The following is a 19066-nucleotide window of genomic DNA, read 5'->3' as shown; positions in this document are numbered from 1 at the left end:
TGTGTGTAAGTGCAGCACCCAGGAAAGTGTCAGTCAGAGATATATTTGCTCACTGAAACGCGAAGATGAAAGTGTGAAAAAAATCATTAATTAAAATGATGCGGGTAATGAAAATGACACCGATCCCCCCTCACACCGGCCTGCCCCCACCGCATCAGGGGCCTCAGCCAGCATCAGGCGCCTCAGCCTTGCCTTAGCAAAAATGCAGTGGTCAAACTTATTAAAATTGGCCGAACAAGCCACTGGTGCGATGCTTCAACCCCCCAGTCAGTAACTGGTGTTGCATCATTCTCCTTTGTTCCTTACTTGACTCCTAAAATCTCTAGTGGCCTGTTTGGTGGGGGGCTTAACCATGTCAGCCTAAGCCCCCCAGAGAAGTTCATCAGTCCCTGCCTGAAGGTCTCGAATTATGCCAAACCTATCAGGTATCGTTAAGCACGATCCGTGGACACAAAGCACCTTCTGAAAGAAGACAAGAAACCAGCAGAACAGCACTGGGGTGGGGTGGGGGTATCAAGCACACAAGTGTCCAACAAGGCCTATCACAAAAGGACTGAAAATAAGCTAAGACACTGGCCTGTGTGACAGTGATTTATACATGTGTGCCAGTGATTTATACATGTATGACAGTGATTTATACGTGTGACAGTGATTTATACGACAGTGATTTATACATGTGTGACAGTGATTTATACATGTATGACAGTGATTTATACATGTGTGACAGTGATTTATACATGTATGACAGTGATTTATACATGTGTGACAGTGATTTATACATGCGTGACAGTGATTTATACATGTATGACAGTGATTTATACATGCGTGCCATTTGACTCTCCACACCCCGCACTAGATTGACTTCTGCACGCAGTTTCCCAACATCCTTCCCCTGTGCTGTGAAGCCAGAGCAGCACATGGTTTGGCTGCAGAGATGCAGACTGAAAGAGCCATGTGTCTGTATCACACACCCACACCACTGCAAAGAAACAATCCTGGCAGTGCAATAAAAGGGAATGCGAGGGAGTTGGTGCATCTCAGTCAGACTTTTCAGTGTCGGGCTGTAGTGTGGCAGAGTACACCGTCACCTTCCAGGACCTTCCTCCATCAGCTGTGTAATAGAGGGACCCTTCAGGGAGGGCTGGGTATTCTTCAGCGTCGGGCTGTAGTGTGGCAGAGTACACCGTCACCTTCCGGGACCTTCCGGGGATTGGGTGTGGGCAGAAGGTTTGAGGAGCATTCTCAAAGGAATTCTGCTCTAAACAGAATAAGCTTCCAACTGATGCCATGAGTGTGACATTCTACACAAGCATCTCAGCCGTTCCCATGTTCTTCAGGAAGAAAAGCAGAGAGAGCAGAAAAGAACAGTGAAAATATATTTTATATAATGTTTGTTTTTCACACCTCTGCAGTGTCTCTGGAATCTGGCACGTTTGCTCATTAACCTACATTAACCTGCACTAACCTACACGCTCAGTCCACCTAAAATGTTAACATATTGTAAATAAACTAATTCCGTAACAGCCCAAGGAATACAGTGACAATTAAACAACTTCATACCGGTTTTAATTTTTATTAACATGTAAATTATACAACTATATGTATTACACATCTATATTTATTACACATATATAATCCATTTTATTCTGTTTATTAATATTATTTTTATGAATATAAATCACTATGCTTTGGCAACACATGTATTTCATGCTGTTAAAGTAGTTTCAATATAAATTTGAGATGGGGGGAGAGAGGCAGAGACGGGGGGGCTGGGGGCTGTGGGCTGTGGAGAGACGCAAATTAATCAGAGCATGAAGAAAATGACAGAGAACAGTGGTATAGACACCATAAGAAAGTACAGGGGATTTGTGTGGCCACAGAAGTGGGCTTTTAAAACTCTTTATGGGGGGGTTTATGGGGCGAAAGTCTTGGAAAGGAATCCAGATGACCTACAGGGTGGAATAAGATGTAGGGACCGCCTGAGGTGTCATGGCTATTAACCCAAGACTGGGTTCATTCTCCTGAGGAGACTCACACGTCTGCACCCAATGGAGACGAGCTGGACTTTGCTCATCCGGAGTTATCTCCATCATATCACGCTTCATGCCACGCTGGCCGTCGCCCAACAGGAGCGTGAGGCCTCGAGCCTCAGAATCCACTTACTTTACTTGTAAAGTACAGATCACCACAGTGTTTACTGACATGCCCTGACGTCTCTGGTAGCAGGAGGCTAACTGGCAGGCAAGAGGCAAATATGGCATATTTAATGCACTCTGCCAGGAGCCTGTATACTCTGGCACGGCGAGATTTGTGCTGATACTGAGCTTCAGTTCTGCCTTTAATTTTACCTTCCAGAACTCATTATTCTCCAGGTCCTGTTCAGAAATTCATTTAATTTGGTTTAGTATTTGTTCCCATAACAAACACAAATGTTCGTGATTAACATGAAAGGCTTATGTAGCTGATTAAAACCTCGAAAATCCTCCCTTTAAAGTTTTACATTCGGAGGGGTGACAAAACAAACCAAACCATAAAATATGAAAAGAGCAGCCCAGCTAATGCGAGTATCTATGATATGCGGCAATAGTTACGTTTCACTTTTGATCGTTCAATTTTGAAATGATAAGCGTGTACTGTAAGCTCAGATAGTGATTAAAAACTAATAAACATGCACATGGAGCTGCCAGAGACGTAGCCATCAAATAAACACACTTGATTCCCTTGATTCCATGACTGTGTTCTTGTGTCGGACCTTTTGATTACACAACCATGGGTTGCTGAATCCTCTTTGAACAACAAAGAGTGTGGTTTTGGGTATTAACCGCAATGTGGTCACCACGTTATTGCGATCGGCACTGTTGCTAAGACGAGCCAAGCTTGGACAAAGAATAGAATCCAGCACTGATATTTATAAGTATTCAAAGAGCTATTAAAAAAGGCCTCATTAAATATTAAGCGATAAATAAGTGAACGGCACAATGGTGAAGAAAAACCTGCAGACGAGAAGCTCGATCGAAACGTGACGATCGAAACGTGACGATCGATACCAGGAGGTAATTCATGGCCCTGAGAGACACAGAGGTGCCGGATTCTTCAGGACGCCTCCAACTTAGATCTTCTGTACAGGCAACGAGTAAGAAAATCATTCCACAGACCTGCAACAGACACACAAGTGCAGCCTTAGTGAAATCCCTTCTTGGCAATGGTGCAATTAAAGTCTGACGCTCATAGTAAATGAGAAGAGTGTGTGAGGAGGGGTTGGCTTAAGCAGGGGAGAAGTTTGCAGTTTACAGTCACTATGGGCAGAGCGACTCAGAGGGCTTGTAACAGCAGCAGTGCTGTAATTAGTTTGTGGCATGCATGCATGTGTGTGTGCATATGTGCGTGCATATGTGCGTGCATGTGTGCGTGCATGTGTGGTGATGACGGCCTCACTGTGAGGAAACATGCACATGAGGAAAAGGCCTTTGGGGAATCTGAGAGGCTGACTTCAAGGTATTAGGGCAGCAACAGGAACCATCTGAGGTTTTCACATCCAGCCATTGATGATCCTGCTTTAGATTGTATTTCTAAGTGAAGTGTTGCCAGGAGTCTCCGTATCACGGCATTAACTGCCGATGAAGTTACATTAATTTAAAAATTGGCACCAAAGGTGTCCAGAATGAGGCACGTTTAGGACAGTTAATTAAAAATGGACTGAAGGGTTAAGACTGAACATGGCAAATAGCTTCTAAGTGCCGAGTGACTGATGGCTTTGCTGTGAGGGATCTGACAGACCTCCTGCGTTACTCTGAGGGATCTGACAGACCTCCTGCGTTGCTCTGAGGGATCTGACAGACCTCCTGCTTTGCTCTGAGGGATCTGACAGACCTCCTGCTTTGCTCTGAGGGATCTGACAGACCTCCTGCTTTGCTGTGAGGGATCTGACAGACCTCCTGCTTTGCTCTGAGGAATCTGACAGACCTCCTGGGCTTGGTTTTGGCCTGAACCTGTGCTTACAACCACGGGTGTAGGTAGAAATAACTGATTCTCTCTCAGAGGTCATCATGATAAAGACCATCTAAACCTGAGCAGACCATCCCCACACACTGAAGGTCAGTGTGGGATTCAAACCCAACACCCCAGTGGTCAGAGATTACAGTGCATGGGCCGCTCTTTCATGCAGTTAGATGCACTCTACCAAGCTCATGGGTCCAACAAGAGATACTTCTATGTCTCTAACAGAATCCCATGAGTCTCTCATAATGCTGTCATTGCAGACGTCTCATCTCCACTGGTTCCTACTTCTGTGGTCAGTGATTGATTACCCTACAGGTGATCGTGTAGGAAGTCGACCGAGGCATTTGTGACAGCGTTGTAATTACTAGCATCCACCACCAGCTTCTGACTGTCAACATGAAGCATTGAGCGTGGACTGCAACTACAGGCTGAAGGGGGGGATCATTCGTTGCCATAGCAACGAATCTACTGGAGGGAAAGGGGACAAACGTCTGCATAGCGTAACATATCAGGGGAGACTTCGGACAGCAGGAGATTAATCTGTTTCCGTTTGCCCCGGGGACCGGGACAAATCGGAGATGTGCCCCCCAGGGTCCTCCAATCTACCTCAACCTTCTCTTAACCCACCTGACCTAGCACTTTACTTAAAATGCTTCTCAGTTCATCTACACTCTTCTTGTCTTGCACTGTTCTCAGTATCTCTTACTTACACTATGTGTAAAATTCAATCATATGCATATGGATTCTGAGCTTTGCCATCTTGTTTTTCCGTATACTTGTATATGGAAAAATAACAATAAGGTTCACTTTGACTTTGACTTGATGTGGCGTCTGATTGGAAGATCGGGAAGGAGACACAGATGTAATGACACCATGTGATGTTGGAGATGTCAATGAGCGAGGAGAAGGGGCTGGATGAGGGAGCCTAAATCAGCAGAGGGGACACTTGGAGAACATCTGCAGGCTGCCGTAGGGCTTCCAGGCTGCTGCCTGGGTGTCAATTAATCCCAGAGGTGGTTAGGGCCAGCAGTGGGGAGTGTTAATAATCTAGGGTAATAGATGTACCTGGCTTTCCTGTGCTGCCATGGTGCAGTACAGCCATACCGGGTCAACCTCACCAAGGCCAGCCCCGCCAAGGTCAGCCCCGCCAAGGTCAACCCCTCCAAGGCCAACCTCACCAAGGTCAGCCCCGCCAAGGTCAGCCCCTCCAAGGCCAGCCTCACCAAGGTCAGCCCCGCCAAGGTCAGCCCTGCCAAGGCTAACCTCACCAAGGCCAGCCCCGCCAAGGCCAGCCCCGCCAAGGTCAACCCCTCCAAGGCCAACCTCACCAAGGTCAGCCCCGCCAAGGTCAGCCCCTCCAAGGCCAGCCTCACCAAGGCCAGCCCCGCCAAGGCCAGCCCCGCCAAGGTCAGCCCCGCCAAGGCTAACCTCACCAAGGCCAGCCCCGCCAAGGCCAGCCCCGCCAAGGTCAACCCCACCAAGGCCAGCCCCGCCAAGGTCAACCCCACCAAGGCCAGCCCCGCCAAGGTCAACCCCACCAAGGCCAGCCCCGCCAAGGTCAACCCCTCCAAGGAGAGCCTCACAAAGGCCAGCCTATTATAATTATAAAATACAACATGGCTCTTTTTCTGCAGGGTTATTCATCCATCATACACCAAAGGTCACCATTTGAATTTTTAGTTGGACCCCCTTTAGCTTGATTATGGCACACATTCATCACAGCGCTGTTTCCATAAGCTTATGCAGCATCTCAACATTTTTTTCATCCATATCTGCATTCATTTCTCACCAAGATCTTGTATTGATGATAGGTGAGTTGGACCACTCCGTAAAGTCTTCTTCAGCACATTTTCAAGATTTTCAATGGGGTTAAGGTCAAGACTCTGTGATGGCCAAATCACGTGTAAAAATGATTCCTTGTGCTCCTGAGCCATTCTTTCACAGTTTAACCAAGATGAACCTAGGCATCATCATCCTGGAATATGTCCATACCATTAGGGAAGAAAAAAATCCATGGACGATGGATGAAGCGGTAACTTGGCCATTCAGTAGATTCAGGTACTCAGCTGACATCACTTTATTGCTGTATAACGTAGCTGAGCTGTAATAATGATCCAGTAATTGGCTTTTAAGTATTTGCTGATTTAAATTCAAATTGTGACTTTTTTTTGGCCGGACAGTGTATTTTTAATATACCAAAAAATTCAATATTAGAAGGTATTTTCCTTAAAGCTTATTCTAATGGCAATGGTCTTCATCACCACCAGGATGCTCAGTCAGACTCTCTGGTCTGTCAGAGACTCTGTCCTAAGGCACTGCTCCTCGCAGTCACGGTGGACAACGATGCCTTTTTGGGGTCTGTGCATTTCTGCCGGTTTTACGAAAATAAAGCAAATTGAGGTAACATAATAAAGGTGAGCAAGTTTCTCTGCTATGCTTATGATTGTAAAAAATACCTAACTTTGCATTCTCTAAACGATGAGCTTTAAAGTTGGGCTTGGGTTCTGACATCCATTTGAGATCAATAGCTCAGAAACCTGGTGATGATATAAATCACTTGGCAGAATCACTGACCCAACAGAAGCGTCCAGAGTCGGTGAGATCGGAGTACGGGCTGCTTTTTGCAGCATTTATTTAATAAATGACACCTGTAGGATTTGACAGGATGGAGGACTCTAAGTGCCCAGGGCTCTCAACACTAACCAGGCCATACACATTTACTGGCAGCCCGATAAAAAACAGCATTAAGACTATCACCTTACTGTGGCTGAAAGTTTCATCAGTGCCCTAGTTTGATGACATCATTGATAAGTGAAAATAAGTTTGAGTTCTCCTATGAGTTAAGATGAATACATGTTGAGGTATGAGTGTATGATGTATTTGAAGCTTGATCTGTTGATGTGTGATAAATACAATGAATTTCTCATTCAATAAAGTTTCTCCATCCATCCATCCATCCATCACAGACACAATTTTGCCATCACTTCAAGGATTCAAGGAAATGTAAATAAAAATGTCCTACATTGGAGAGGTACCATGAGATGGTTGTAAGGGTAGAGAGGGTCATGGGCATGATGAAGGAGAGATGAGGATCAGCTGATGGCTGCGATCACTGCATTAATCAAGCAGGTGGGGGCGACAGCTGTTTATCAAACTCAAACAGGTACAGATGAGCCCCCTGCTTCATTACATCACCTGTCACGCAAGATCTGACCTGAAGACACAGATATTTAAATTCGGGGTATCTGTGATTTATCTGGGTGGGGGTGTTGGGTATTCAGAGGGGTAGGAACCAAGCAGGGATGGGGGGGGTGTTGCGTCATAATTTAATTTGGGTTCATTTGTCCCCCCCAGTAAAAAGACCCTTATATTTAAATGTTGAAGTTGGTGTGTGAGTGTGTCCTGCAATGGGTTGGAGCCCATCCTCATAGCGACCCCCCCGGGACAAGCAATTACAGGAAATGGATATATTGACTATGAAGTTGGTTGCCCTCAATATCAAACTCTCTCCTACCTTTATTTCATTAATGTGTGTGTGTGTGTGCAGGTGGGATTTGTTAGAGTGGATGGACAGTAATGAGTGTGTTTTAAGCTTGTCTGTGTAGTATAGTACAGTTTCATATGATAAGGTGCATAGAAGCATTGATTAGTTGGGTTTGATGGACATTATCCAACGGCGTTTTATCTTACATGCAAGACATGCATTGCTCAGCATGCAAATGGAAGCAGAAGCTGCATGAAGCAGCCACTTGCAGCATCCCATAATGGCCATGTTGTCCAGGTGCAAAGCCGTTAGCTGCAATGACAAAGCGATAGCGCAGCTGCTGCAACGGGCACAAGCCAGCCTGGGGTGCAGGGTGCACATATGCATGGAAGGTCATCCCACGACCCCCTCCAACCTGGGCCCGTCCCCGTCGTGCCGACCCGCACGCAGGCAGAACAATCACACGTACGAGAAGTCTTCCTCCTCTTCTTTATAGAGCAGATAGATAAAACAGGCAGTCAGGAGAGCTCCAACCAGCTGCAGGAGAGGAAGGCGAGAGAAACGGAGAACGTTAGCTCTGCAGGTATACTGAAGATGATGCGGTTCCATCAGGCCTGCTGCTGGAAGAGACAAACAGACACACGGGTAACAGATTAGACACAGACACGAACACACAGACCGAGTCGAGAACCTGATCGCCGCCGAGGAAAATCTGCAACATACAGAGATGGATCAGCTGCCAGCATCATAAATGATGAATAGGAGGGGCTGGTGGTTGGAAAGATTGAGAAACCTGAACACAGACACACAGGACACCCCCAGAAGAACCCGTCCTGTAAAGGCAGATAAGAACAGACCCACGAATGATGTGATCATTCCATCTGGAGTAAATGTCATTGTTTTCACTTTTCATAATATTGGCATTCATTAAAAGACAACTTAACTGGTTTTTTAAGTGTTCCTTGCTTGGGTGGAACTTCTGACGGCTTTTCTTCATTTTAGGTTCCTTGATGCATAGATTGAAAACTCAATTTACAGACCCAGACTTGCTGGAATTCCACGCACCGCATTTCCACACATCAGACTCAACTAACGCCTCCAGCGGTCATGTGACTCGCATGAAAAACATTTACGAGACCATAAACCGTGCTGCTGTGAAAAGCAGTGACTGCACGGCACAAACGTGTCTTTGCCGCCAAGCCCCCTCCATTATTCAGGGCTACTCAGTAGTTAAAATAAAATATATATATTAAAATTGTGCCCTTGAGTGAGAGCTGCCCTAGGAATGAAATTCTCACCACCTACACGGGCATGAGTTGGATACCCAATTAGCATCACCTGTCCAATTGCTGTGTTCTCACCCTCACGTTTGGATTTGATGGTGCCCCATGACTGTAAACCATCATAAGAGAAAAAAATTCACGGGTAAGCTATGTCTGCCCACCTATAACATGCCACTTCAAGGTGGCAGTGTATAGTGTACAGCTCTGGAAAAATTAAGAGACCACTCGATATTTTTAGAAAAATCTGCATTTTTAAATCCTGATTTAATCCTGGTTCGGCTGTCAGAAGGTTACGCTGCTTCCAGGCTGCTTCCAGGCTCAAAGTTTCTACGACAGCAGGACACAAGAACAAGGTGAAGCAGGAGACACTGGGAATGACCAGAAACCAGCCAGGCAGAGGGCAGAAGAGACTCTCGAATGCCAGAGATGACCGTCAACTTATCTGGCAGTGCCTCATAAATCAGAGGATGACATCACGTGACCTTCAATAGGAAAGGGAAACATTAAGTAGTATGAAGTGCACTGCTAGGACTTGTATCAGGCTCCTAGAAGCAGGACTGAAATTCCAGCCTTTCATTAATGATAAGCAGAAGTCAGGCTGGAGTTGGCAAAAAATGTACATAAATTGAGAAATGAGTGAAACTGAAAATTTTGCTGCAGTGTTAATTTTTTCCATATACTATATAGCATCATTTCACATTAACAGTATAAAGCTTGTGCAAAAATTTCATGGACTGGTAAAAGTGGTAAATGTGGAGGTGAGATCTTCTCTGTACGCGGTGCCGGTCCATGGACCCTTGCCTTTGGAAATCGAATCTGAATCACGATTTTGTTAGTTTACGTAGTATGTTAAGATTAATACCACCCTGAAAAACAGCTACTGATGACTGATGAGGTACTGTACGTAGTCGTGTAGTAAAATAGTGGTTTGGCCCCTCCTCCACAATGTATTAGCTACTGATGACTGATGAGGCACGAATCCGTGTAGTAAAATAGTGGTTTGGCCCCTCCTCCACAATGCATTAGCTACTGATGACTGATGAGGCACGTAGCCGTGTAGTAAAATAGTGGTTTGGCCCCTCCTCCACAATATATAGCTACTGATGACTGATGAGGCACGTAGCCATGTAGTAAAATAATGGTTTGGCCCCTCCTCCACAATGCATTAGCTACTGATGACTGATGAGGCACGTAGCCATGTAGTAAAATAATGGTTTGGCCCCTCCTCCACAATGCATTAGCTACTGATGACTGATGAGGCACGTAGCCATGTAGTAAAATAGTGGATTGGCCCCTCCTCCACAATGTATAGCTACTGATTACTGATGAGGCACGTAGCCATGTAGTAAAATAGTGGTTTGGCCCCTCCTCCACAATGTATTAGCTACTGATGACTGATGAGGCACGTAGCCGTGTAGTAAAATAGTGGTTTGGCCCCTCCTCCACAATGCATTAGCTACTGATGACTGATGAGGCACGTAGCCGTGTAGTAAAATAGTGGTTTGGCCCCTCCTCCACAATGCATTAGCTACTGATGACTGATGAGGCACGTAGCCGTGTAGTAAAATAGTGGTTTGGCCCCTCCTCCACAATATATAGCTACTGATGACTGATGAGGCATATAGTCAGGTAGCAAACCTCCCTCAAAACTCTGGTAGGGTTGCCGGACATCCCCCAAATTTATTTTTGGATACGGACTTGGTGCAAAACAAACTCATATTTAAAATATTTTTTTTTGCTAATTAATGTTAATGTTGCAGGATACACGCTATGACATGGATCATCTGGACAGGCACCAAAGCGAGACGAGAGAACATAGCGTCAACTCCTCCCAGGAACACACAGAGAGCCCCCACAGCTTGCAGCCTCAGTTTTCCTGTGAGCGCAGCCATTCCTGCGGACGCCGTGTTCCCGCATGAAAGGTCTGCCTCCAAGCCTCCGCATCCCAACACAAAAGTGGAAACACAAGGCCCGTAGCCCGAGACGGATGGCGTTTCCGTGGTATCTGCAGGTTTAATGCGCTTTCATACTATCAGAGTATGATCCTTCAAGTGGGCAGCACCCGGGAATGGCCCCGAGACTCAGACATGCACCTAGACAGCAACGTCTTTGATAACCCGCCTGTCTGCTACTGCAGTGAGATGCTCTATCAGGGTAAAGTAGGGACCTGCCCAGGCTCGGGACACGAAAATAAGTATGATGTTTAGAAGGTAATGGCGTCAGCGACGCCGGACACGTCGATACAGTATCAAAATAAATTTAACAGATTCAAAGAAAACATTTTACTGACAATTTTGCACAAAGACATAAAGAAAGGTAGTATGGGAAATAAGAAAATTCCCCTGCATATCCTCAGAAGACAGAGTTTGGAATAAGACTGTTGCTAAAGCAGCTTTGTGAATGCATTCATACGGCATTCATAAAAATATATGAAGGTTTGCTGGTCAAGGGATCTCGTTGCCAGGGGATGCAGAAAAGGCTGGTTTCATTTGCTTGCATCTATGTACCATATTCAGCCATGCCTTCTGAGCATGTGGTGTATTATAAAATGTGCGGATTTGCTGCAGAGGTTCGCAGCCACTTTAGGCGAAGAGGTGCAGGAAGGGTTCAGCAGAGTAGGACGGGATGCGGTGACATGGGCCGGACCAGAGCGGCTTCCCGCAGGGACGGGATGCGGTGACATGGGCCGGACCAGAGCGGCTTCCCGCAGGGACGGGATGCGGTGACATGGGCCGGACCAGAGCGGCTTCCCTCAGGGACGGGATGCGGTGACATGGGCCGGACCAGAGCGGCTTCCCTCAGGGACGGGATGCGGTGACATAGGCCGGATCCCGCTAAACGGCTGTGACCTGCAGGTTCTGTCCGCATGCGGGGCCCCGTTCCGCCCCAACGGCACCCCGCGAGGTGCTGAGGTTTAATGCATTTCTAACTATACATTTTTTACCCCCTTTGACCTCCTATCCTCCCCCTGGTCCTGCAGCTTCAGTACACAAACATAGCTGACAGGATACACCAGACCCTGGACAGCAAAAACAACTGCACGTGTATCACAAAGGTCCAATTAAACGCCTCCTACAAAGAAGAAACGTGCACCTTGAGAAGGTTTTGCGTTGTCACTGCAATAAAGCATTTCCGGTTATAAATATCCTCCCCAGTTTCAAAGAGCCCGCGTTACTGGATCTCAGGGTTACTGGACCAGAATTGTTTTGTTATTCGTCAGTGTGGCAGAACACCATCTGTCTGGGAAGCTCGACACTCACTATTCAGGAAAACTCTACTTAATTTCTGCTAGTTTTCATGACGCCGTGCAGTAACACATGCAAACTGGGCTACATTTCTCAAAACAGAAGCAATTAAAGGTGCCAGCTGGTTTACTTTCTCCACAATACAGATGTTCTACAGCAGACTGCTAATACTTGTAATTCATTACATGATGTTCTATACAGTTATTTATACACCTTTGCAAATGGCTGACATTCCTGCCCCCACTGGGTAAACTGGTGAGTTTCAACTACTCCTCATATCAACTGGGAGAGAGTTGTACTGTATAACTCAGTGGGTCATGACCTTCTAGCCATTACCATAAGGTCACTGGTCCAAACCAATGGCTGGCAGAGTCACCGCTGGGCCCTTGAGCAAGGTCCTTAACCGCCAAACGCTTTCTGAATTGTATTTCATTTTGGATAAAACTGTCTGCTAAATGAATGAATTTAATGCTTTATACGTTACTAACCTTAACCCCAGACATTGAGTGATACCATGATGTGAACATAACCTGTAAACAACTAGAAACGTCATTGAATCGTGACGTCTCGACCTTCCAGGACCTGAAGGGTTACCTAGTGAAACAGAACGGTCGTAAAGAGACCCGTCACTGAGGTATAAGTGCTACAGGGGACAGAAAAGCACCTCCCCCCCCCCCTTGCCTCAGACAAAAGCTCGAGTCTCACCCAATGACATCCTGAGATTGGAAAGCCATACACATGTCTACTGGGTCATTTCATATGACAAACAATGAATGCCTGAAAATGAGATATACGTACAAGTAGGAGATCACTGCTGTTTTCGAGCATTTCACGTATGCTGACGATGGATGCCTATTAATCACCCCAGTTGGTGACAACCTGATGATGTCATTAATCCCGGTGAATCCAATTTAATAAATCAGTTTTGTCTTAGCGTGAATAGGGGCTTATTAAGAGCTACAGGTGCAGCAATGTGGCAGAGACTCCGGAATGGTTTATTTTCAGTCTGCATATGCTGACAGGCACATTTAATGATGTCTGGGGACAGGATTTTCTGATTGCCTTGCCGGGTTAGGGAAATAAGGCGTCCCACTCATTAAAGTTCTTAAACTTCAATTAAGGGGCTAATTGTCTAATCCAGGGGGAGCAGAATTAATGAAGCAGCTCGGTGCCCATCTGGATGAGACTGATATATGCTAATAGACAGGGAGCAATGGGCATGCAGTAGAGAGACAAGGGGGGGCTGGGGAAGGAAGGGGCGCAGGAGATGGGGGTACTGGGGAGAGGGGGGGCCAGGAGAGATTCGGACACCAGGGAGATGGGATCACCTGGCAGGTCGGCATGTAGGAGACATGGGGTCACTGAGGAGATGAGCGTGCAGGAGATACAGGATCACTGTGGAGATGAGGCATGAGGGAGAAACGGAGTCACCAGAGAGATGGGCGTGCAAGATAGATGAGGGAGAGATGGGGTCACTGGGGAAATAGGTAAGGGGGGCAGGACAAGGTCACCGGGGAGAGACAGGCGTGAGGGAGAGATGGGGTGAAAGGAGAGGCAGGAATAAAGGGAAAACAGGAACACCGAACTTCCCTGCATGAACCCAGCAGCACGTGAAGGACAGCAGCTCCAAAGAAGACAGGGAACCTTCAGGCCTGATGGTAAAGGCTGTCTGGCTATAGACGGCAGAAATGAAACGTCCAGACATAAAGATGTTTGTGAGGGAAAAGGGCGAAGATCTGCTGCGATTACATTCTACCAGTGTGTCACCCTCCCTCTCAGGTGTCAGGGAACCGTCTTTATCTCTCCTGTTACAGGCAAACACTAGCCCTGCTTTTTGCTGCGGTTAATTATTCAGTGAGAACAATGACTATCCAGTCATCTTAACCAACTAAAGTTGATGCAGTGACGCAGGTAAATCATCTGAGCTGCTCCACACAGCCCCGTTCTACACTGCACCATTCCACACTGCACCATTCCACACTGCACCCCTCTGTGAAATTTTATATACCAGTTACTATTCTGAAGCTGACTAGCTGGGGGGATGCTGATTAACTTATCACTGGAAAAAAATATGTGCCACGTGTCTTCCGGACATTCAAATCAGTTTCGTGTTTCACCCCACGCCCAGTGAGGCGAGGTTCGCTTACCCTCGTTCCCCTGGACACAGTCTGTTCAAACAGCAACACACCGAACTGATCCAGGATCGACTGTTCAATGTGAAAATAAGAAACTACACCAAATGAACGTCGAAGGGGGGAGACGCAGCAACAATTTCAAGATCAGTTACAGAGTTTATTTGCAGAATGATCAACTTCTCTGCGAGAAATGAAAGGTCAGTCTAGGAGTCATTCTGGGTCAGAACAACCGGGACCAGAGTTTACATTCACGGTTGGTGTGGTTCATCAGAGCTTTGGTCCAAATAGACTTGGCCAGATTGGAAACATATGGGGAGGGACAGCCTTAAATAAGCAAAACAAACAGGCATATCAGGGCACTGGTATGTCTCCCGGTGACACTGGTGACTGTTTTGTCAGCTGGTCTGTGGGACGCCGCTCCGGATTTGGGGAAGCTCCCTCCATCTGCCGTGCATGGGACGCATCTTTGTTTAATTAAAAAGTAATTACAGGGGCTCGTTATGTGATCGAATTTAATACGATTTCACGTAATGCTGTGAGGTCACATTTAAGGAAGCACTGCATTATTAACATTGTGAGCGGGAAGGCAGGTAAGGTTATTAACTATTAACGCTGTAACTCAACATGATTCGGCGACAGCAACGCTCCGAAGAGTCTTGCGAATCCTTCTGGTAGGAGAGACCGGGGGCAGCTGCTGAATGAGATCTGGTATCTATTGGTTAATCTGTGAGCTTTTATTGTGAGGCCTTTAATAAGTGTTACAGTTGTTGTTCGCAGCCAGCAGAAGTAGAGGAACGTACGACTGGGTTAGTCATTGAAGTGTGTTAAAAGTCAACAATCAGTGTTTAACAACTGACCCCATTTGACAATTTTCTCCAGTCTCTCCTAATTTTTAAGATTATAATAAATGTAGATGGGGAGGGATTTGTAATAGATACTGTAGGCTGTGTATGTTCCTTAAAGGGGAGGGGTCCTTGCTAAGGGCTCATGGGAATTTTACTTATACAAAAATGTTCTGAGGGCAGAATGAAAAATGATTGGTTCAGAGAGATAACCAATCGGATTGTAAAGGAGGTGGGTCCAAGCGCTAAAGGAAGGAGGATAAACCAATCAGATGTCTTGGTCCTGCCTCCTTTAGTTGCTTGGGCCCACCTCCACTACAATCTGATTGGTTATCTCTTGGAATCAATCATTTTTCGTTTTGCCCTCAGAACATTTTTGTGTAAGTAAAACTCCCACGAACATCTTAAGGACCCTGCTATGCTTTGTACAGGTGGGTAAGCTTACCGGCAGACAGGCCATCCCCTTTAAGCTTATGATAAATGTGGATGGGGAGGGATTTGTATTACATACAGTACTTTGCAAAAGTCTTAAACATCATTTTCTTTGCCTGCATAAGACTTTTGCACAGTACTGTAGGTTGTGTGTTCTTTAGAAGGGAGGGGTCCATCTTAAGGACTTCATGCAGGGGGAAGCTTACCTGCAGACAGGCCACCCCGACTCCTACCGCCCCAATGATCAAGAGGTGATCGGAGAGGAACCGCTCGAGCTTGGTGATGCAGCCGCCCTGGGTAGGGGGTACACAGAGGGGGGGGGGGGGGGTGTCAGCAGGTGGCTGTGTCACGTCCCGCCTGGAGGGGCCTACGGGGCACAGACACCACTGGGGAAGCGACCAGACGATGTAGCGTGGAAAATGTGAAAGGAAAAGCCCCTACAGAGAAGGGCTCACAGCACCAGCAACACGGGGACCCGGTCTCAGCCTCAGCCCCTACAGAGAAGGGCTCACAGCACCAGCGACACGGGGACCCGGTCTCAGCCTCAGCCCCTACAGAGAAGGGCTCACAGCACCAGCGACACGGGGACCCGGTCTCAGTCTCAGCCCCTACAGAGAAGGGCTCACAGCACGAGCGACACGGGACACGGCCTCAGCCTCAGCCCCTACAGAGAAGGGCTCACAGCACCAGCGACACGGGGACCCGGTCTCAGCCTCAGCCCCTACAGAGAAGGGCTCACAGCACCAGCGACACGGGGACCCGGTCTCAGCCTCAGCCCCTACAGAGAAGGGCTCACAGCACGAGCGACACGGGACACGGCCTCAGCCTCAGCCCCTACAGAGAAGGGCTCACAGCACCAGCGACACGGGACCCGGTCTCAGTCTCAGCCCCTACAGAGAAGGGCTCACAGCACGAGCGACACGGGGACCCGGTCTCAGTCTCAGCCCCTACAGAGAAGGGCTCACAGCACGAGCGACACGGGGACCCGGTCTCAGCCTCAGCCCCTACAGAGAAGGGCTCACAGCACCAGCGACACGGGGACCCGGTCTCAGCCTCAGCCCCTACAGAGAAGGGCTCACAGCACGAGCGACACGGGGACCCGGTCTCAGCCTCAGCCCCTACAGAGAAGGGCTCACAGCACGAGCGACACGGGGACCCGGTCTCAGCCTCAGCCCCTACAGAGAAGGGCTCACAGCACGAGCGACACGGGGACCCGGTCTCAGCCTCAGCCCCTACAGAGAAGGGCTCACAGCACCAGCGACACGGGGACCCGGTCTCAGCCTCAGCCCCTACAGAGAAGGGCTCACAGCACCAGCGACACGGGGACCCGGTCTCAGCCTCAGCCGCTACAGAGAAGGGCTCACAGCACGAGCGACACGGGGACACGGTCTCAGTCTCAGCCCCTACAGAGAAGGGCTCACAGCACGAGGGACACGGGGACCCGGTCTCAGCCTCAGTCGCTACAGAGAAGGGCTCACAGCACCAGCGACACGGGACCCGGTCTCAGTCTCAGCCCCTACAGAGAAGGGCTCACAGCACGAGCGACACGGGGACCCGGTCTCAGTTTCAGCCCCTACAGAGAAGGGCTCACAGCACCAGCGACACGGGGACCCGGTCTCAGTCTCAGCCCCTACAGAGAAGGGCTCACAGCACGAGCGACACGGGGACCCGGTCTCAGCCTCAGCCGCTACAGAGAAGGGCTCACAGCACCAGCGACACGGAGACCCGGTCTCAGTCTCAGCCCCTACAGAGAAGGGCTCACAGCACGAGCGACACGGGGACCCGGTCTCAGCCTCAGCCGCTACAGAGAAGGGCTCACAGCACGAGCGACACGGGGACACGGTCTCAGCCTCAGCCCCTACAGAGAAGGGCTCACAGCACGAGGGACACGGGGACCCGGTCTCAGCCTCAGCCCCTACAGAGAAGGGCTCACAGCACCAGCGACACGGAGACCCGGTCTCAGCCTCAGCCGCTACAGAGAAGGGCTCACAGCACGAGCGACACGGGGACACGGTCTCAGTCTCAGCCCCTACAGAGAAGGGCTCACAGCACGAGGGACACGGGGACCCGGTCTCAGCCTCAGTCGCTACAGAGAAGGGCTCACAGCACCAGCGACACGGGACCCGGTCTCAGTCTCAGCCCCTACAGAGAAGGGCTCACAGCACGAGCGACACGGGGACCCGGTCTCAGTTTCAGCCCCTACAGAGAAGGGCTCACAGCACGAGCGACACGGGGACCCGGTCTCAGCCTCAGCCGCTACAGAGAAGGGCTCACAGCACGAGCGACACGGGGACACGGTCTCAGCCTCAGCCCCTACAGAGAAGGGCTCACAGCACGAGGGACACGGGGACCCAGTCTCAGCCTCAGCCCCTACAGAGAAGGGCTCACAGCACGAGCGACATGGGGACACGGTCTCAGCCTTAGCCGCCTGCTTAATCATCTCTGCCTTCCAACGCTTCAATGCTTCAATGGCTCTGGGTCGCATTTCAGGACAGTCAGATACAAAACTCCATAGATTTCAAACGTTACTGCATTAAATCAAATAAAAGTGGCTTCTTCACATTTGTTTTAACAGGACATAATTCAAGGTTCAAAATGCCAGGTGCCAGCAATTGTGTCATTGACAGAACTTACTATCCTTTATGACTTTTTAGGTCCAGAATATCAATATGAAGCACAGATCTGAATAGTGATATGGAAACAGACCCTCCTGAGAAACACACAGAGAAGAGTCTGTAACCTTTGAGTTGCCTAAGCATTTAAGTAATTAATCCCACAGCAAATGCGACACATGTTTCAAATCAGATCTATTTGAAGGTCCTTCCTAGGTTTGGCACAGGGTAAGCAAACAGGAATTCCCAGTAGGGAATGGGTCCAGTGGAAACAGTGTGTGTGTGTGTGTGTGTGTTCACCCTTAAGCATGTTCAACACTATTCAGACTATGCAGAATAATCATTACATGGGCTTCCTTCAAGTTGCTGATTCACTGCTTTTTAAGCATATGTGACCGATGAGTATCGATCCAACTTCGACTGCTGATCCAGCATTGGGTGATGTGGAACCTGGAGCCCATCATAACCAGCACAAGACACAAAGCAGGGAGACACACCAATTCACTTAACCACATGTCTTTCGATTGTTCCAGAGAAAGACCCTGGAAGAACTAGTGGTGAAGCTTATCTAGGTCACCACAGGGCAGTTTGCTAAGTTGGTGCCCCCTCAGAAGATGGTGCCCTGGGTGGCCGCCTATGTCATCTGTAGGATCAACTGGCCATGTGCAAATGCCACACATGGAGAGCCAAGGGTGGGTATCGAACCCACAATGCTAGTGTCATGAGGCCTCAGCGTCATCCAGTAAGCCACCATGCCACCCACAATGCAGCTGATGAACTAAACAACATTTGCTGGAAGTAATTGTATGCTTTTTTGAGTTATCTTTGTGTAAATACTCTGGGCCATTCTGAGGAGTCTAGTGTTGCGGCTCATTTCACAAATCTGGCTTTTAGGAGGCGCTACAAGCATCTGATAGCACATCTGGCTGCTGCCAGGCACATCTGTATCTGAAAGGGACGTCCGCAAACACATCCCACACCCGAGCAGAGCAGACAGGGCTTGCGTTCGCCTGCCCGACCTTGCAAATGCATCT

At 48.4% G+C, this 19066-nt stretch overlaps 1 protein-coding gene across 4 annotated transcripts in view; it reads right to left on the bottom strand.

Annotated features, from left to right (window-relative positions):
• Positions 1-1549: 1549 nt before the first annotated feature.
• tspan11 (tetraspanin 11) overlaps positions 1550-19066 on the bottom strand; it is a 47427-nt gene continuing 29910 nt past the window's right edge. For 2 of the 4 annotated variants that reach the window (XM_072717332.1, XM_072717317.1), the window contains 2 exons: positions 15627-15713; positions 8030-14590 (listed from right to left, as the gene is read on the bottom strand). In XM_072717332.1, the coding sequence (XP_072573433.1) occupies positions 14498-14590; positions 15627-15713 (180 nt within the window). In that variant the 3' untranslated portion in view covers positions 8030-14497. The other 2 variants (XM_072717360.1, XM_072717384.1) reach the window with 2 other exon arrangements.

This window comes from Paramormyrops kingsleyae, chromosome 1 (assembly GCF_048594095.1).
Source record: "Paramormyrops kingsleyae isolate MSU_618 chromosome 1, PKINGS_0.4, whole genome shotgun sequence".
Classification (NCBI taxonomy): domain Eukaryota; kingdom Metazoa; phylum Chordata; class Actinopteri; order Osteoglossiformes; family Mormyridae; genus Paramormyrops; species Paramormyrops kingsleyae.
This window is presented reverse-complemented; position numbering and strand designations above follow the sequence as displayed.